Raw genomic sequence first — 19,674 nt, 5'->3', positions numbered from 1 at the left:
CATCGACGTGTGCTACGGCAGTGAACGAACTGATTCCACGAAGCCGCAGCAAGAGACGTCGGTGACGGCTGGCATGAGCGGGAGGAGGAGGTGGCCGCCGCGTAGGGTGCTACTAGGGTTTTGGCACGTGGGGTGGAGGATTGGCACTGCCTACTGCTACCGCCGACGTCATCCTCGATTGCTGCTACGGCAGCGACGGGGGAGGAGGGGGCATCGACCAGCGACGGCGGTGGCGTATTGCGGGATTGGAGGGGGAAATGCGGCGAATGCGATGTGGTAGAGGCGGCGAAGGCAATGTGTGGGGAACGCTTGCGACGGCGGTGGGCAACAGTGGGCCCCACCATTTTCATTTTTATTCTTGTCTCTGACATGTGGGTTTCACAAGCTGACTCAGCAAGTCAACGGGGTCAAATATGCCATGTGGGACAAAACTGCCTTCGAAACCATCTTAGGAGTCAATTTGCAATGGTTTTGGGATTTGGTGGACGGGTTATACTCGGTGTTGTGGTTGAGGAATGCGATTCAACCACGTAAATGAGTTGAGGGATATAAATAGACTTATTTCCAGTGCCGTAACCCTGTTCTGGAGTCTGGGCCAATCCTTATGGGCAGCACCGAGGCCGCAGTCCCGTCTGGGCCAATTTGTACAGGCCGTACGTAGGCCGGAGCTCCTTTCCAGCACTGAGGTCTCAATCTCTGCCCCAAAATCGCTCAAGTTTTGTTACAGAGTATACCAGATCTTTTTCTGTGCAAAATCAGTTATTATAAGCTATTCTTGCGCTTAGCAACCATGCATCTCTTGAATGCAACACTATGCAATCTGCAGTTATTTTCTCACTCTCAAATCCATGAATCGGTCTATGTAATCAAACTAGAAACTGATATTACTGCTAAACTAACAATCACCCAGTTTGGTGTTTTATGTTGACAATATATAACACGCTGTCTTTATCATTTTTGATCCATATTTCTCAGGACAAGATTCTAAAGGTATCTTCTAATCAGTATAGTACGTTCTCACATGTGTCATCCTCGCTAAGAAAAGGGGCGGTAATACCCCCTATTAAGAGCTAAACTCACTGATTGATGACATGATACAATTTGATCCTCAGAAGAATTAATAAATTCTTGTAAGCTCAAGTTGATCATCACGTGCATTGACAAAAGAAAGGGAGACTCATATGAAAACACTTAAGAGATGCTAACAAGATAGTTAATGTCAAAATGTCACTGCCAGTTTGAACACTATTCATGTTCTATTGACTTCCGAATCTGTCTCTCCTCGCCTATATATTTGCACTTTACGCTCCCACATATTCACAGAATCACAGCATCACAACACCAACAACCATTAGTCCTTGGTGTTCTGCATTCACTTTTCATGGCGCCCTCCTTCCCGCTCTCCTTTGCACCCCAATCAGCTGATGAAGCAACCGCACACAAGGAAATCTATGACCAACTCCGACAAACCGTGGAGACCTTCCCGACGGCACCCAACAGCAGCAACAGCTTCACGTACAGTCGCCACCCCGACGGATGGTACACGTTCCCGGAGAGGGTTGTGAGTGCCATGGTCATCAAGAGTCACCTTACGGCGCGCACCACCGACATCTTCATGGTCACCTTCCCTAAGTCCGGCACCACCTGGCTCAAGGCGCTCTTGCACTCGGCTCTCCACCGCGGGGCCAACGATCTAGCGGCGCACAGTCCCCACCAGCTCGTTCCTTTCCTTGAGACCCAGGTGTTCATCAAAGACCGGATCCCTGACCTGAGCTCCCTCCCGGCGCTGCGGCTCTTGATGACGCACATCCCGTCCCAGTCGTTGCCGGACTCGCACATCCCGTCCCAGTCGTTGCCGGACTCTGTTGCCAACTCCGGCTGCAAAGTGGTGTATCTATGCCGGGATCCCAACGGAAAGTATTTTCTACACCTAGGTGCGATGGCACCTGGCACCTAGGTGTATGTATGTAATTTAAACATTTATATAAAAAAATTATAAAATTTGGTAAGATAGACTATGATAATATAAGACACTATACAAACATGCAAGTCTAAATTCGATCGATATATGAAGAAACAAAAATAATAAATTTTATCTGCACTGTACGGGTACTATTCACTGTCTGATTTTATTATTTTTGTTTCTCTAGTTGTAAATCAAATTTAGTCCTACATGTTTGTGTGTAGACTTATATCATCACAATTGATGTTACTAAATTTTTTTTTAATTTTTTTATAACTATTTAAATCGTATGTAAATGATAGGTGTTGTCCGGGATCCCAAGGACTGCTTCATCTCGCTCTGGCATTTCTTGAACAGGTTCAGGCCGTGGGACATCAACTAGGCACACCGACACTTCTGCGATGGTGTCTCACTGTTTGGCCCATACTGGGAGCATGTCCTTGGCTATTGGAGGTGGCACACCAAGAGACCAAGCCAGGTACTCTTCTTGACCTATGAGGAGCTCACTACCGATACACTCGGCCAACTGAGACACCTAGCCGAGTTCGGCGGATGCCCATTCACGGTGGAGGAGCAGGAGCTCGGAGTGGACAGGAAGATCATGGAGGCCTGCGCCATGGAGATCTTGTCGAGGTTGGAAGTGAACCAGTCGGGGACAACTGACATGGTTGATAAAACCTACGCGAACAACATATTCTTCCGGCGTGGCGTGGTCGGTGATTGGAGGAATCACCTGACACCGGAGATGGCGAGGAGGATTGATGAGATTACGGAGATCAAGTTTAAAGGATCCGGCTTGCTGTTGCATCCACAATTTTTACAAGCAAAAAGAGAATAAAATGAACTATTGACAAGTGAAGTGGAGGAACATCTCACTATTGTACTTATTTCTTTGCTTAATGAAAAAAAAAAGCAAACCTCGTGTCTATTTATGAAAATAAAAAGTGAAAACATAGAATGTACTGTATGTCTATAAATGAAATTATTGCAAGCTCCTCAAATTACTGTTGGGTTTCGCTTTTATAATTTATAGAAGTCTCATCAAACGCTGCCATTATCAACCATCCACTGCCTTTTCTTTTTATTGTCATTGGTATTTTAAAAATCGAATATAATTATTGTTTAGGTTTATTTTTTACTTTCTAGAAGTTCCGCCAAAACGTCAGCGACTTTGTCACTGTACTCTTCTACGGTTCACCCGCTGCTGCCCTTTTTATTGTTATTGAGATTTTTAAATCAAACAAGATTATCATTGGGGTTTACTTTTTTACTTTAGAAGCACGAACCTTTAAAAATTGGACCTTATAGATTTCAGAGTTTATTGTTTCGTTGGGTTTCTTTTTTTTATATAATTTTTAGAAATCCCGTCAAACTCTACTACTGTACTCCTCTACGATTCATCCACCGCCTACTCTTTATTGTCATTCGGATTCTAAAAATTGAACATAACTATCGTTGGAATTTATTTTTTTTACTTTCTAGAAGTCCCACTAGCCATCGGCGGCTCTGCCATTGTAATCTTATACGACCCGCTCACTGCCTCTCATTTTTATTATCGTCGAAATTTTCAAAATCAAATATGATTATCATTGGATTTATTTTTTTACTTTCTAGAAGTCCCACCAACCGCCTTGACCGATTACTTCACGACCTTCCTGTCGTCCTTCCTTTTAATCGTCATTAGGATTCTATTTGGTGTTTTATTAATAGTTTTTAGATGTCCCATCAACCGTCACAACTCTACTCTTTTATAGGCATGTTACTTAATTAATCTCGTGATGTGTTTTAGATGATCTTTTTTCTTTCGATAGTCTTTATTTTTTTATCACCAATTTTAGTTATTTATAAATTGTATTTCTAGTTGAAATATTTTTTCTTTTTCTAATTTTAGAATTTGTTTGTTTTTCAAACTTTAACTAATATCGTAATGTGTTCTTTTAATATTTTTATTTTCTATTTTCAGTTTAAGTCATTTCAAAATTATATTCCTACTTGAACTCTATTTTTAATTTGTCTAATTTCGGATTTTATTTTATTTTTTATTCCGAATTTTAATTCATCTACTATTGGGTTCTTATATATACTCTTATTTTAATATTGCTTATATTTAATTCCGCATTTTAGTTAATTTTAAATTGTATTACTACTTGAGCTCTTATTTTCTTTTCTTTTTCTAATTTCTAATTTATTTTATTTTTATTCCGAATTTTAATAATCTCGTATTGGGTTTTTATATGGACTCTCCTTTCAAATTTGCTTAATTTTAATTCCGAATTTTAGTTATTTTAAAATTGTATTTCTACTCGAACTCTTCTTTTTCTTTTTTTATTTTGCTAATTTCGGATTTTATTTTATTTTTTATGCTGAATATTAATTAATCTCGCATTGTGTTCCTATGAGGACTTTTCTTTCAATAGTGCTTATTTATAATTTCGAATTTCACTTTTTTTAAATTGTATTCCTAGTTAGACTCTTCTTTTCTTTTTCTCCGATTAATGTGGAAATTTCTAGCCCCCACAGCGAACGTGGTGTCTTCTTCCAAGGCTGTTTTAATAATATAATAGATATATCACATGATTATAATATGAAAAAAGGAAAATATATGTTTCAATCCGTTAACACTCTTTGTTTCAGACGTAATAGTGATATGTTTCAATATGTGTCTTCAGTGTGTTCTACAAAATTCCTGAAACTATCTACCACTTCTCCCTCTCCTCTCTCTCCACCTCATTCATGCATGCATGCTTTTTAGTGAGCTTTAAAACGAATTTTCTCAACTAATTATCCAATCTATGATCTGATCACACCTTATATTCTTTGTAATTAAATCTTTACAATAAGATATCACAAGATTATATTATGGCAAAAAAAATATATGTTTCAATCCATTAACACTCATTGTTTCATACGTGATAGTGAAATGTTTCAATAGGTGTCGTTAGTATGTTTCACAAAATTCCTGAAACTACCTGCTGCCACTACTCTCACTCCTCTCTCTCCACCTCATGCATGCATGCATTTTAGCGAGTTTCAAAACAATTTTTCTCCTAAACTACTTATCCAATCTACGATCCGATCACACCGTATATTTGTTGCAATTAAATCTTTACATCAAGATATCGCATGATTATATTTTGATTAAAGAAAAACATATGTTTCAATCCATTAACATTAGCTGTTTTAATTATATGCAATAGCGATATGTTTCAACGTGTATCTTCACCATGTTTCGTAAAATTTTTAAATGTTTTAGTTGCTTTTTTTTCACCATATATAACATGTTTTACTCGTTAGTTAAAAGAAACATTTGACCGACTGATTTTTTCCGGGCATCGGGCGCACGATGGGAAGATTCCTCCCATGAGAGCGAACGTGGAGGCTTCTTTTTCTATTTCTTTAATAAATTAATAGATGTTTACTAGTACTCCCTGTTGAATAGTCCCACGTTGATTGTGGAAGGGCAAAACATCTAAGATATAAGTGGGGGAGCCTCTCATCTCAATGGCTACCTTTTGAGGTGGAAAAGGCCTTTTATGATCCTACACTCTCTTTGTCCCATAAAAATTTTAATCTTGAATTTAAATCTGGACATACACTACATCCAGATCCAAATCAACAATTGAGTTTTTTATGCAAGTAGGTTGCACGATGGCACGATGCATTTTTGGAATGCAATTTGCAATAATTATATCAGTGCCAAATCCCATGTGTCGGTATGTGTAGTATATCAAACTAGAAGCCGATATTACTAATAAACAAGTTGACAGTAACGTACACTATTATCATGCTTGATCCATATTTTTCGGAGTAAGAGTACTCCATAATGTTATCTTCTGATCAGTATACTACGTGTGACGACGTCATGGTAAGCATGAATACTTTTGTGCAAGCTAACGCTGAGCACGATGTGCACTAAAAAAAGGTCATATATAGAGAGAGAGAGGTGTGAGAACAACTCAATTAATGCCAGGAAGTTAGAATGTCATTATCAGTTTTTGAACACTGATCATGACTTCCCGATCTATGTCTCTTCTTTTTTCGCGAACGCGTAAAATTTGTCTCTTCACCTATATGTATATTAATTTGCACTACTCTACACACTGCAGAGTCACAAGATCACATAATTTTGTTCATTGCTGTTTAGTGTGGACTCTTCATGGCTTCCTTCTTCCCGCTCTCCTCTGTAACCGAAGCGGCGGACGAAGCAAAAGCCCACAAGAAAATCTACGATCAACTCCGGCAAGTCGCGGAGACCTTTCCGACGGCGCCGAGCGGCATCGACGTCCCATACAGCCGCCACCCCGACGGCTGGTACATGACCACGGCGGGGGTCGTGAGTGCCATGGTCGTCAAGAGCCACCTGACGGCACGCGCCACCGACATCTTCCTCGTCACCTTCCCCAAGTCCGGCACCACTTGGATCAAAGCGCTTCTGTACTCGGCTCTCCACCGCAGGGCCGACGAGCTCCTGGCGCATAGCCCCCACCAGCTCATCTCTTTCCTCGAGTCTCAGGTGTTCGTCAAAGATCGGATACCTGACTTGAGCTCCCTGCCGGAGCCACGGCTGTTGATGACGCATATCCCGTCTCAATTGTTGCCAGACTCCGTCGCAGCCTCAGGCTGCAAGGTGGTGTACCTGTGCCGGGATCCCAAAGATTGCTTCGTCTCGCTCTGGCACTTTTGGAACAGGTTCATGCCATGGAACATTGATGACGCACATTGGCAATTCTGTAATGGTGTCTCGTTGTTTGGGCTTTACTGGGAGCACGTCCTCAGCTACTGGAATTGGCACGTCGAGAGGCCAAGCGAGGTACTCTTCTTGACCTACGAGGAGCTCGCCGCTGACACTCTCGGCCATCTGAGACGTCTCGCCGAGTTCGTCGGGCGCCCATTCACAACGGAGGAGCAGGATGCCGGAGTGGACAGAAAGATCGTGGAGATTTGTGCCATGGAAAGTTTATCGGGGTTAGAGGTGAATCGATCGGGGATGACCAACTTCACCGAGAAAGACGTGCCAAACAACATATTCTTCCGGCGTGGCGTGGTTGGAGATTGGAGGAATCACCTGACGCCGGAGATGGCGAGGAGGATTGATGAGATTACAGAGGTCAAGTTTAAAGGATCTGGCTTGCTGTTGCATCCACCGTTTTTACAAGTAAAAAGAGAATTAAACGAACTATAGGAGTATGATCACGTGTGAAGTGGAGGAACATCTTCTCATTATTGTACTTATTTCTCTGCTTAATAAAAAACATGCAAACCTCTTGCCTATTTATGAAAACAAAAAGTGAAAACATCGTGTGTACTGTATGTCTATAAATGAAATTATTGAAAGCTGCCTCGAATAATACTCTCCTACTATTAGTAGTAAGTTGTGTTTGTTTTGGTTGTTTGGCTTTGTGGATTGGTTTTGTGTCACGATTATCTTCTTCGTACAACTTGCAGATATGGTCCAGCAAAATTTACAGAACTTTAAGATTGTTGGATAAGAGCGTCAAACGTTAAAAATCAGAGGGAGTAGTAAATATTATTACAGTTGGGTGATTTGTGTTTTTATCTGAAGTTAAGTTGAGTGATTTGCGTTAACAACAACATTCTTATCAGTAAATTTGGAGCAAAAGCCTAATGATATCATCTCGATATTCTAAACTCTCTGTTGTCACCAAAATGGGATCCTACGATAGTGCTGAATCCACCTATTGGCACCATGATAAAATTTGACCCTTAGAAACAACATTTTTTTTTCCAAGGTAAAGTTTAATTCCATGTGCATGAAATTTCTCAACCTAACACCATAATTTTAGAGGAGAGAATAAGGAATGAAAAATACTCTCTCCATCCAAAGAAAAAAATCTAATGTGTTCAGGTTCATATTCAGGATTGAGTTTTTCTTGGATGGAGGGAGGTCACAATATGTACAGATGTACAGACGCTAACAACCTAACAATCAATTAATGGTGATTTATCAGTGTCAGCTAGCTTAAAAACTCTGCTGGGATTTGTCTCCTCTCTTAGATGCTTGCAACTTACACTCATATGCTCTAATGCTCATATACTATCAGGCTCATCGCTCACTGGACTGAAAATCCATTGCATTCTGCATAGAATACTCTTCATGGTCGCCTCCTCATTCCTCAACGGCCCAAGTGGCCGACGGATCAACGACTCACAAGGCAAGTCAGAGACATCGGCCACCATATACTGATGCTGCCGCCGTCCCGATGGCTGGTAAATGTCCAGGCAGGGAGTTGTGAGCGCCATGCTCAACAAGAGGCATCTGACTGCGCGTGCCACCAACGTCTTCATCGCTACCTTCTCTAAGTCCGGCACCACATGGTTCATTGGATCAGGGCGCTAGCTTCTTCACTCGGCAGCACATGGCTCATTGGCTCAAGGTGCTTCTGAACTCCGCTCTCCACTGTGGCACTCACGATCGAGCTGGTGGAAGGACTGTGCGCCACCAGCTCACAACTCGAGTCGCAGCTGTTCATCAACGACTACATCCTCTGCCTCATTAACTAGAAAAGCATAGATTAACTAGAAAATACAAAAAATGAAACGTCGGTTATGTCTTGCGATTTGGATTCACCTACGTGTATAGTCGTTCTGGCGTACCGATGGTTCCGGCCCAGCCTGCATGTAAGTGGTAAACCCATTCCGGCACAACTTCTTGGAGGCAGCTCCTTCAGGGTAATCTCCTCCTTTTGTTGTTTGGATTGAATAAGAGAGACAAAAATGTAGTCATGAGCTGGATTAGTTTGTTGCAATTTTCTTTTCAGACCCCTTTTACTTTATTAATAAAGTTTTCCCAAACAACGGGTGCCTCCCCTGTTGTGTTCCTTTAAAAAAAAGGAGCCGATCGGAAGCCGATCAACCTATCATGGGTCTCATGTTGGCTTCAGTCACATTGAGGAACAAAAAGGGCCCTCACCGAGGTCCCAGTACCGTTCCGGCCCAACTTATAATGGTCCAACACACGTTTGCCGCTATCCCATTTTGGTTCCAAAGTGTAAGATCCGCATATTTGCAGTGAAGTTCTTGAGCCATTGCCTTTCTTTTTTTTTTTAGAACACGCCCTTCGGCCCTAGATCTGCTTGACGCAATGCACGACGACGAACCTTGGGTCATCTACACCGAGAATCTGGTGACCCGTTGCGGCGGTTCTCTCTCAGATGATGCGTTGCTCATTGTGCCGGCAAGGTCCACATACTCCATTGTTTCTATGTGTTTGCAAAGTCGTGTTTGGTGGTGTTCAGCGGTACTTCTTATTAGGAATCTGGATATGCATTTATTTAGATTCATCCATAGAAATGATTCTTTTTGAACGAAGGGTGTATGCCTTAAAGATACTAGGTGATTCCCCGCGCTTTGCTGTGGAAATTTCTATGTAACTTTAAATATTCTTTAATAATCAAGCTAAAAGTAAAAATTATATTAGTTATTAACAATAAATAAAACTGGTTTGTCAAACTATGTTCAGAGATACATTTAGTAGACTATGTATGAAATTATAGATGAAATATGATATCCCGCACTTGATTATATGGATGAATATATATTAAGTATTATAAAAATGATGGATACATATATGCATATTGTTAAAAATAATGTGAAGGAAGATGATTGGATGATGATTTGTAAAATTCAATGAATTATAGATGATGTTGCATGCTTGCATAAGTTTTATATGTAATTATTGCTAGTGGATAATGATGTGACATGTTTATATATTGATCTTTAAGATTAGTGGGTTATAATTTTATAGCAAGATAGGATCGATATGATGCTCTAAAATGTCGTGCTGGACTGATAGGTAATTAATGAATGTAGCCTGGTGATCTCACCTTTAATTTGCAGCCGTCCTTTGCAATTTTGCTGATGGATGTCATGTTTAGAAGCGTGCAGATACACCCGGCTATTCTTCAAGTTTGGTTTATAAAGTATACTAGATATTTCTTTCTGTGTATTTAATAATGGATCGATCTGACCTACTGTTACGCTTTGCAACCACTTTCGCATATCTTATGGAGTACTAGTTTTGCATGATGTATATCTGAAATACAACACTATGCAATTCCTAGTTATTATATCGCTGTCATATCAGTGGGTGTAACTAACCAAACTAGAAGTCTACAAGCTTACTGCTAAACTATAAATGATCAGTACACTTTGGTGCTTTAGGTTGATAATTGATAACGCTTGTCTTATCATGTTCGATCAATAATTATCATCGTAAGATCCTAATGATATCTTCTGATCAGTGTAGTGTATATATACTATAAAATGGGCAAGATAATGCATCTTGCTAAGAGCTAATCCACTCATCAATGTCATAGTAAAATACGACGCGTTAGGTTGCCAGTCATATTTTGTCATAGTTTACTATGTCCAAGATTATATAGGTTTCACTAACTTAGCAACTACTCCATTCGTTTCATCTTATCAATCGTTTTGACATTTTATCAAATCTATCTATAAAAATAATTAGCAATAACACTAAATTAGTTTTATTAAATATAACATTAAATGTGTTTTGATATACATCGTTCTCACGATTGTCATCAATCATAATACAATGAGCAAGATAATACCACCATCTGCTATCACTATACAATGGACAAGATCTCCTTCTCAGCTACAACATCTCCTTCTCGCTTTGAGTGATTTCGTACTAGTTGATCAACTGGACGAAAGGGGAGCCCTCAATGCTCCACACGCCACCATCTTGAAGTCCAAGCAAATCTACGAGTACTTGCATGAAGACCGCCAAGACGACCAAAATTAGAAAATAATTTGGAAAAGTAAATCTCCTCCGAAGATTCAGTTCTTCATTTGGTTATTATCCAAAGAACGCCTCCCCACAAAGCAGAACCTGTACAAAAAGAAAATTGTTTCGTCCGTGAACTGCGATCTTTGTGGTGTTTTAGAAGAAACTGCTTTTCATTTCTGTGTTGATTGCTCTTTTGCTCAGGCGTTCTGGTCGACCATTTAGATTGTCCCAGGACTGACAAGCTCAGCCAATCTCGCAAGTTTAGGCCGCCTAGATGGCATTCCCATCAAGCACTTCAGAGTCTTCTTCTTTCTCTGCTTTTGGGGCCTGTGGAACCACAGGCATGATGTTGTTTTCAGGGGACTGCAAACATCCTTGCGTAGACTAGTAACTAAATGTATAGATGATGCAACTCTTTGGGCAGAGCGTTTCAATTTGGATGATAGGGGCATTGTTTCCTCGTGGAAGGAAACACTATCGTCTGCTTTTCGAAACTCTGTAATCTAAGATGTAACTGCAAGTCTTCATTCCTTTTATAAAATTCAGGTGGGGAAACTCCCCCCCCCCCCCCCCCCCCCCGGAACTTTCTAAAGAAAAAACTATACAATGGATAAGATAATGCCCTCCGCTAAGAGCTAAATCCATATGTCACGGTAAATTTAACCCTCCGAAGCATTAACAACTTTTTTCAAGCTCAAGTTGAGCATCACGTGCATTAAAGAAAGAAAAAGAGATAAAATTAATCTACATAACTAGAGATGCTATTGTTCAACGAAATCTTCGATGATCTAAAAAAGATGCTAACACCTAGACATAATAACAAGTTAATACTAATTAATGTCAACTTGAATACTTTATTATTACTTCCGGACTACTCTCCTCTCCGAGATAGTACTATATATTTGCACTTCATACTCCCAGAGAGTATGATTGGATCAAAGAAAAAATACATTGCTCATTAACTGGTGTTCTGCTGGATTCATTCTTCATGGCGCCCTCCTTCCGGCTCTCTTCTGCACCCGAGTCGGCCGACGAAGCAACAGCTCATAAGGAGATATACGACCAACTCCGACGAGTCGCAGAGACCTTTCCGTCAGCTCCCAGCCTCATCGGCCTCCCGTGCAGCCGCCACCCGGACGGGTGGTACACGTTCACGAATGGGGTTGTGAGCTCCATGGTGATCAAGGAGCACCTGACGGCGCGCGCCACCGACATCTTCCTCACCACCTTCCCCAAGTCCGGCACCACTTGGCTCAAGGCGCTTCTGTACTCGACTCTCCACCGCGGAACTGACGAGCTGGTGGCGCACAGCCCGCACCAGCTCGTCCCTTTCCTCGAGTCCCAGGTGTTCGTCAATGACCGGATCCCTGACCTGAGCTCCTTACCTTCGCCGCGGTTGTTTATGACGCACATCCCGTCCCAGTCACTGCCAGACTCCGTCGCTACATCCGGTTGTAAGGTGGTGTACCTTTGTCGGGACCCCAAGGACTGCTTCGTCTCGCTCTGGCACTTTTGGAACAGGTTCATGCCGTGGGACATCGACGAGGCGCACCGGCAATTCTGCGATGGCGTCTCGCAGTTTGGGCCGTTCTGGGAGCATATCCTCGGCTACTGGAGGTGGCACGTCGAGAAGCCGAACCAGGTACTCTTCTTGACCTACGAGGAGCTCGCCGCCGACACACTCGGCCAGTTGAGACGCCTTGCCGAGTTTGTCGGATGTCCATTCACGACGGAGGAGCAGAAGCACGGGGTGGATAGGAATATCGTGGAGGCCTGCGCATTGGAGAACATGTCCGGATTAGAGGTGAATCGGTCGGGAACGATCACCATAGCCGATAGCACTGTCCCAAACAACACGTTCTTCCGGCGTGGCGTGGTCGGAGATTGGAGAAACCACCTGACGCCAGAGATGGCAAGGAGGATTGATGAGATTACAAAGAGCAAGTTTAAAGGATCTGGCTTGTTGTTACATCCGCAGTTTTTACAAGTAAAAAGAGAATAAATTAAAACAAACTAGGAGTATATGTTTTTTCTTTCAAAAAATAGTTTGTGTGCCGTTTTCGGTGTTTAATAGAGATACAATCTCTTGCGTATTCACGAGTGAAGAAATACATATATGTACTGGAAATTTGTAAATCAAATCATTGCAAGTAATATAATAAAATGTTGCCGGTTAGCCGTGAGTTGGGTTGTTAGGTTGTTTGGCTTTGTGGATTAGTTTGGTGTACGTAACTATCGTCATGCAGTTTTCAGATCATTCATCAAAATTCACTAATAACGTTCAAATGATCCACACTGTTTCTTGATATGCTAAAGATTATTAAACATCCTCCGAAACATTTCTATACCACCAAGTGACACTCTAATAAATTAGAAATAAAAATAAAAATACTGAGGGAAAAAAGCAAAAAACATTAAACCATTGATTATTACTTGAACCGAAGGACCATTCAATGTCCAAAACAATTTATTTTAGAGCAGTAAAACGAGCTACCTCAATTGGCATAGGGAGGCACGAGCAAAGAGAAACTGCGATTCTAGTCCAACTGTCCAAGGCTATAAGGATGATATGCTACGGACCTGCTAATCTGCTCTTCCATTTGTTTTCCTCCAAATTATTTTTTCGAGTCACATCTATAGTTAGCTGAACTGATCTTACACTTAGCAACTAGGAGTATGTCGTATATATACTTTATTGAGATGATTGTCCATTACCTTCTAGTCTAGAAAGTAGTTTGCATGATTTCATCTCTGAAAAGAAAGACTGTAATTCACAATTACATCACTACCAAACCCTTGTTTCGGTGCGCATAGTTAATTAAAGCTGATCTTACTACTAGACATCATGATAAATTTGTCCCTCAGAAAAAACAACATTTTTTTGCAAGGTAAAGTTTAACCCCCATGTTCATGAAATTTCTCAACCTAACACCATAATTTGAGAGGAGGGAATTAAGGAATGAAAAATAGGTCACATAAGTACGGATGTACAGACTCTAACAATCAAATAATGGTGGATTATCAGTGCCAGCTAGCTTGAGAACTCTGCTGGGATTTGTCTCTTCTCTTAGATGCATGTTTGCAAGTTACATCTCAATCATATATTGTCAGGTTCACGGGACTAAGACTCATTATTGTTTTCGTAGGACTACACTCTTCATGGCTTCCTCCTCAACTGCCGAAGCGGCCGACGGAACAACGTCTCACAAGGAAATCTATGACCAACTCCGGCAAGTCGTGGAGACCTTCCCGGCGGCAGTCAGCGGCATCGGCCAACCATACTGCCGCCACCCTGACGGATGGTACATGTCCAGGCGGGGGGTTGTGAGCGCCATGGCCATCAAGAGGCATCTCATGGCGCGCACCACGGACGTCTTCATCGCCACCTTCCACAAGTCCGGCACCACATGGCTCAAGGCGCTTATGTACTCTGCTCTCCACCACGACGCCCACGAGCTAGCGTCCCTTTTCTGGAGTCCCAGTTGTTCGTCAACGACCGCATCCCCGATCTGAGCTCGCTCCAGGAACCAAGGCTCTTGACGACGCACATCCCAGCCCAATCGCTGCCGGACTCCATTGCCGCCTCCGGCAGCAAGGTGGTGTACCTGTGCCGGGATCCCAAGGATTGTTTTGTCTCTCTCTGGCACTTCTGGAATAGATTCGTGTCATGGAACATTGATGTGGCTGTCCGGCAATTCTGCGATGGCATCTCACATTTCGGGCCGTTTTGGGAGCACGTCCTCGGCTACTGGCAATGGCACGTCGAGATGCCAAGCCAGGTGTTCTTCTTGACCTACGAGGAGCTTGCAGTTGACACGCTTGGCCTATTGAGACGTTTGGCCGAGTTCGTTGGGCACCCGTTCACGGTTGAGGAGCAAGAGGCTGGAGTGGATATGAAGATTGTGGAGATCTGTGCCATGGAGAGCTTGTCGAGGTTAGAGGTGAATCTGTCGGGGACAACTGACTTTATCGAAAAAGACGTACCGAACAACATATTCTTCCGGCGTGGAGTAGTCGGAGATTGGAGGAACTATCTCACACCGGAGATGGCAATGAAAATTGATGAGATCACCGAGATCAAGTTTGAAGGGACTGGCTTGTTGTTTCATCCACAGCTTTTACGAGAAAAAGGAGAATAGAAGTAACTATCATGTATTCATGTTTGAAGCGAACAGCTGGACATGTGTAGTATTCATGAAATATGTGAAGGATATGTGTACTGTAATTCTATGAATCAAATTATTGCAAGCTGCTTCGAGTAATAACAGGTCGATTAGCAGTAAGTTGGGTTTGTCATTTGTTTGGCTTTTGTGTCACATAATTGTCTTCTTCGTGCCCCCCTGCAAACCCACCAAAGTGTAAGACTACTTTAAGTTCCGCAAGCATTTCGAAACGTTTTAATCATCGATGAATATTACCAAATATGGGGCAATGGGACACCTTAATCTCGAGAAAAATATCTTCCATGGAGCTAAGAACAAGTACAATAACAGACTATAAGTCAGCTACAAACACATATAAAGAAGATAAGATATGAGAGAGAAAAAGCGAGCTACACATTTGTAGCCAACTGTAGTATAAACTGTGTAGTCAACTGTAGCATAAACACCAAGACGATGTGTGTATATGAGATATGAGACCAGATATTAATGATGTAGTATATATTTTTAAGTAACTATTGTACGAATTGACTGTAGATATTTTAGAGCTAGTAGTTGACTATACTATTAAACTTGCTCTAAGCCAAACATGCCCAATAGGGTGATCTACCCTTTGGGCTCATGGCTGACGAGTGTAACATCCTTGTACCGAGCAGATAAGATCTTTGTACCGAGCAGGTAAGCTTGCTTCTCAAACCAGCTTTTTTTTGGCATTACAATATATATTGGCAGAAGAAAACCATGCACCATTACAATAGGCATATGGAACACATTATTACTCAACAGTCAACAAATGCCGCAGTAAGGAAAGTAAAAACCACATATTTTTACAAGAGCTACAGTTTCAGATCTAAGTTCAATAGAATTGCCATAGCATATAATCTAGCCACAGGGAGTGAGCTTCTTGTTGCCTGCACCACGAGGGTTATCGTCCTTCCAGTCATCCCATGCTCTTGCTTTCTCCTCTTCAGCGTCCTCATCCTCTTGGGCTGACCGACTGCCATCCTTGTGCCATGCGGAGTTTGATTCTTGAATCATCTTAGCAGTTCTTTCTTGCCATTTCTCCATCATTTTCATCTCACGTAAGCCAGCTTCTTCTATGCTCATCGTTGGCAACCTAATAGTCCAAATACAGGAAAAATGGAAACAGAATAATTGGATCAAAGGATAATCTCATATGCATATTTTCACTAACTTTTACTGAACAATGCAATATCACTTTAATAGAGATGATCTACAGCTCAACACTTAATTGCTGCAGGGGAAATCTAATGTTTTTTATGAGCAATTGCAGAATAGTACCATTTCTTGGAATTTTTCATGGATTATGACTAAACATAAGGTCACACCTACAAATCACTATCTCAACATCTATACGATTGCACCAAGCGTTCGTAGTCACAACAGAGTACAAGACAACAGTTTATTGTCAGTGAATCTAGTATTGCACTGAGTAGCAAATTTAACATGGTGCCTTTCCAGCATGAAAAAAAAAAAGAATGATATCAACAATGTAAACCACAAATTTGTCACGGAGTTATGGCAGAACATACAACAATAGAACAAGGAAACACCTACGATTGAATAAACACGGTCACATACTAATGTGGTGAAGCAAATACAATGTAAAGAACCACTTTACAAATTTACCAAGAAATAATTTGCTCATCGAGTAATGCTCAACGGAATAGGAGGTCAAAGTTCCTACAAATATATCAAAGTATGACTAATATGATGCATTAAAAGGTGCCACAAATAATGCCCCCTCCACAAATATTAAAAGAAGCAGTGCAGTTTTCAGCCAGGTACGTAGCAGTATTTTAAAGCATACCTGTAACTTGGCTGAAAAACTTGTGCTGCCATTCTGTCTCTTTCACTGGTTAGTCCTCCACCAACAAGACTTGCAGGGCCAAATATCAGCGGCTGGTGTTTGTGCTCATGTGCTTGTGAAACACTTGCTCTACCTTCAATGACATCTTGAGCAAATGTTGCACAAGTGATTGGATCAGCTGGCTTGGAATATGGTGCACGGTTGGCAGCATTATGGTGCCATGCTTCAGCCTTTTTTGTACGTTCATCAAGCATTTCACGAGCAAATGCATTACCATCCTAAAACATCATAAGCAGGCAATTAAGAGTTTATTGAAACAGATATGCAACACAATGGGAGCAAAGATAAAAAAAATCTTCTTTTTTTTTTCTTACGGTAGAATATCTACCATCGAGTGCTACAAAAGGATCATGAAAACAAAATCAAATATCTAATATTACTTGCATGTAGTAACAACAAAACACTCAGCACTCTGCACACACACACACACACACACAGAGAGAGAAGTGTGATGAAATACTTGCAATGGCAAGTTATTATCATATTATGACAATTAATTTAATTGTATGTCCAAACTCAGAATCCGGTGTATATTTTTTTTCAAACGGAATTACTGTATACAACTATCCAGCTATCTACTTGGTGAAGGTAAGCCCTACTACAACATAAGCTCAAGGCTTATCCAAAGCGAAGTTCAATAATTGTATAAGTAAAAACACAACCAATCCGAAATGTACAGAACGGTTACAGAAGAAAAGTTAAAAGGTCAATATGATACTGGAAAGGATCAACCAAAGATACTATTGACAAGACATTGGCAAAGTTTATTCATTTGTTTTACCTTCGCTTGCCTTTCTTTTACTGCCAGAAGCATTTCTTCTTCCTTCTTTAACATGTCAAGAAGGTCAAAAGCCTATAAAATGAAGTAGAAATGAGTATGTCTGATGATCAGGATAACAAAGCGAGCACAGTAGCTTAAAAGAATGCAAATAAACATTCCAAGCAGTATAAGAGAATCATTCTTGCCCACAAAACACAAACCTTGCATAGAGCCAATGAGATAGTAGCTAACCATGCCTGCAACATAGAACCAAAAAAAAGAATCAAAACCACAGCATAACCGTTTGTCATTTGTACATCAAAGTAAGTTATGACAGGCATGGAGCCCAAACTTTGGAAGCACACATCGACAGATCCCAAAAGGTTGATTGCCCACAAAAGTAAGAGATTGTATATAAAAAGCATAGGAAAGACATTAAGCATCATATTGTTACAGGAAAAAAGATTGGTGGTGACAATCTGGCACTACAGAACAAATCTGTTGTGTGTTTCATGTGCACAAAAATGGGCTAATTCAGGAAATGCGATCAGTTCCCTATGAGATTTTTTAAAACCTATCTTGAATCATCAAATTTGTCAAATTCCATCTTCTATTGAACAGAACAAAGCCTTTCCTTTCCTTTTCTTTTCTGGAAAAGTAAATATTTTTCTTCCACTTCTAGTACATTGTAGCTAATTTTAGTTTGGAGTATTTTCAAATATGCTATGTGGTAATTTAAGAATATATCATGATGTTTCCATTTGGTAAACAAGATCAGATTTGCTACGTAAATGGGTTCTAAATGTCTGGTGCTAACTGCTAACCTCTCTTTCTTCCTCTCCATCATCCTCAAAAGCATCTTCCTCCCCAGCTTCAATAGGAGCTGATAAAGCAGCTGCTCTCAATGACCGCCTACGCCTTTCTTTCCTCTCCTTGATTTCTAGGAGCTTTGTTTCTGCAGCCTTTTGGCGCTTGAACCGTGCAACCTAGGTTTGGTCAAACAAGAAAATTAGAGTGGAAATTAAACGACTTTGGAAAAGGTCAAGCAGATTATGAGTCCCAGATTTTGCAGTCTCAATAAGAGATTTGGATCCCAGCTTATTGTGTTTGTAAATTGCAGAATGATTGATGACCCCTTTAAGGCTTTAACATATTCGAGAAAAAATATTTTGCCAAGGCTCACCTTCTGTGCTCTTCGATTTGCCATGGTATCAGGTTGCTTCTGCCTAGATAATTCAAGCTCATCCTCTGATATAAGCTCCAGTGCTTCACAGATAGAAATGAATTCCTGCGTAACCATAGTGATTAAAACATGAGTGTTGTGATGACAGAGTGCTCCCAATTGAAAAGGGCATAAGAAAGACATGACAAATATGCACCAAATCAACTAAATGTGACAGGACAAACTGATATAACCTTCAAATGATCCTGCGACGCCTTAAGGACTGGGATCCGATCTTCCTGCGCTACCCTTTCAGTCATTTCCCCAAGGTAGTACGGCACCTGAAGAAAATCAATCGAAATCACAGATATAACCACATGTCGCAGATGCACAAACATGATATGATAAGAGAAACGGAACTAAACGCAGATGTAGTGGGGGAAACAAGCATACGAGTAGGTATTTGAGGTTGGCAGTGGAGACGTCATCCTTGGTCTCGTTGGAGGAGAAGAGGCCGAGCTTACTGACCATCTCGTCGCACCGCCGCAGCAGGTCGACCCCCTTGCGGATCCCTTCCTGAAAATATCCCAAACCAAACCAAGCAGCCACAGTAAGCGCTCGCATGAAACCGCCATGAGAGGGTTGATGGGGATGAGGAGAAGGGGGGGTGAATCGAGGGAAAACCTGATCGAGGGAGGAGCTGGAGGCGAGGGAGTGGAGGTGGGACGCCTTGTCGAAGAGGGCAGGGAGCGGGAGGTCGGGGTCCTCCTCCTCCGCCGCCGCCGCGGGGTGGAGGCGCATCTGCGCCTGCATCTTGTTGCTGACTTCCTCCACCTCGACCATTCTCAGTCGCCGAGCGCGCGAGAGGGGAGAGATCGCCGGCTAAAAACCCTACCGGAGCAGCGCCGCGCGAAGGAAGGGAAACGGGAAACGTCGGGAGGGGGGAGGGGGGAGGCGCCGCATTTGTT

General features: G+C 41.7%; 3 protein-coding genes and 2 pseudogenes across 3 annotated transcripts; 4 read left to right on the top strand and 1 right to left on the bottom strand.

Annotated features, from left to right (window-relative positions):
• The first annotated feature begins 1,381 nt into the window (after nt 1-1,381).
• On the top strand, nt 1,382-2,801 carry LOC127758190 (cytosolic sulfotransferase 16-like; annotated as a pseudogene).
• A 3,281-nt stretch (nt 2,802-6,082) lies between these two features.
• Nucleotides 6,083-7,297, top strand: LOC127757860 (cytosolic sulfotransferase 5-like). The gene has a single exon (XM_052283442.1). The coding sequence runs from the start codon at nt 6,120-6,122 to the stop codon at nt 7,143-7,145; it is 1,026 nt and encodes a 341-aa protein (XP_052139402.1). The 5' UTR covers nt 6,083-6,119; the 3' UTR covers nt 7,146-7,297.
• A 4,356-nt stretch (nt 7,298-11,653) lies between these two features.
• On the top strand, nt 11,654-12,901 carry LOC127757806 (cytosolic sulfotransferase 5-like). The gene has a single exon (XM_052283392.1). It carries the CDS (start codon nt 11,722-11,724, stop codon nt 12,733-12,735), a length of 1,014 nt encoding a protein of 337 aa, XP_052139352.1. The 5' UTR covers nt 11,654-11,721; the 3' UTR covers nt 12,736-12,901.
• Nucleotides 12,902-13,409: 508 nt separating this feature from the next.
• LOC127757341 (cytosolic sulfotransferase 5-like) lies at nt 13,410-15,543 on the top strand (annotated as a pseudogene).
• A 75-nt stretch (nt 15,544-15,618) lies between these two features.
• Nucleotides 15,619-19,647, bottom strand: LOC127757921 (PP2A regulatory subunit TAP46). Its single transcript, XM_052283512.1, has 9 exons — nt 19,391-19,647; nt 19,160-19,282; nt 18,961-19,047; nt 18,728-18,832; nt 18,369-18,530; nt 17,766-17,801; nt 17,566-17,637; nt 16,725-17,002; nt 15,619-16,010 (listed from the first exon to the last, which is right to left on the bottom strand). The coding sequence occupies exons 1-9, from the start codon at nt 19,547-19,549 to the stop codon at nt 15,776-15,778; spliced, it is 1,257 nt and encodes a 418-aa protein (XP_052139472.1). The 5' UTR covers nt 19,550-19,647; the 3' UTR covers nt 15,619-15,775.
• Nucleotides 19,648-19,674: the final 27 nt, after the last annotated feature.

Source organism: Oryza glaberrima, chromosome 12 (assembly GCF_000147395.1).
Source record: "Oryza glaberrima chromosome 12, OglaRS2, whole genome shotgun sequence".
In the NCBI taxonomy this organism is placed as follows: Eukaryota; Viridiplantae; Streptophyta; class Magnoliopsida; order Poales; family Poaceae; genus Oryza; species Oryza glaberrima.
This window is presented reverse-complemented; position numbering and strand designations above follow the sequence as displayed.

Bases quoted from the DNA above. Each gene is read 5' to 3' on its own strand.
- LOC127757860 (XM_052283442.1), top strand. From the start codon at position 6,120: ATGGCTTCCTTCTTCCCGCTCTCCTCTGTAACCGAAGCGGCGGACGAA.
- LOC127757806 (XM_052283392.1), top strand. From the start codon at position 11,722: ATGGCGCCCTCCTTCCGGCTCTCTTCTGCACCCGAGTCGGCCGACGAA.
- LOC127757921 (XM_052283512.1), bottom strand. From the start codon at position 19,549: ATGGTCGAGGTGGAGGAAGTCAGCAACAAGATGCAGGCGCAGATGCGC. The intron at 19,283-19,390 runs GTTTTCCCTCGA...GGATATTTTCAG, and splicing joins CCAGCTCCTCCCTCGATCAG to GAAGGGATCCGCAAGGGGGT. The intron at 19,048-19,159 runs GTATGCTTGTTT...GATTTTCTTCAG, and splicing joins CCAACCTCAAATACCTACTC to GTGCCGTACTACCTTGGGGA.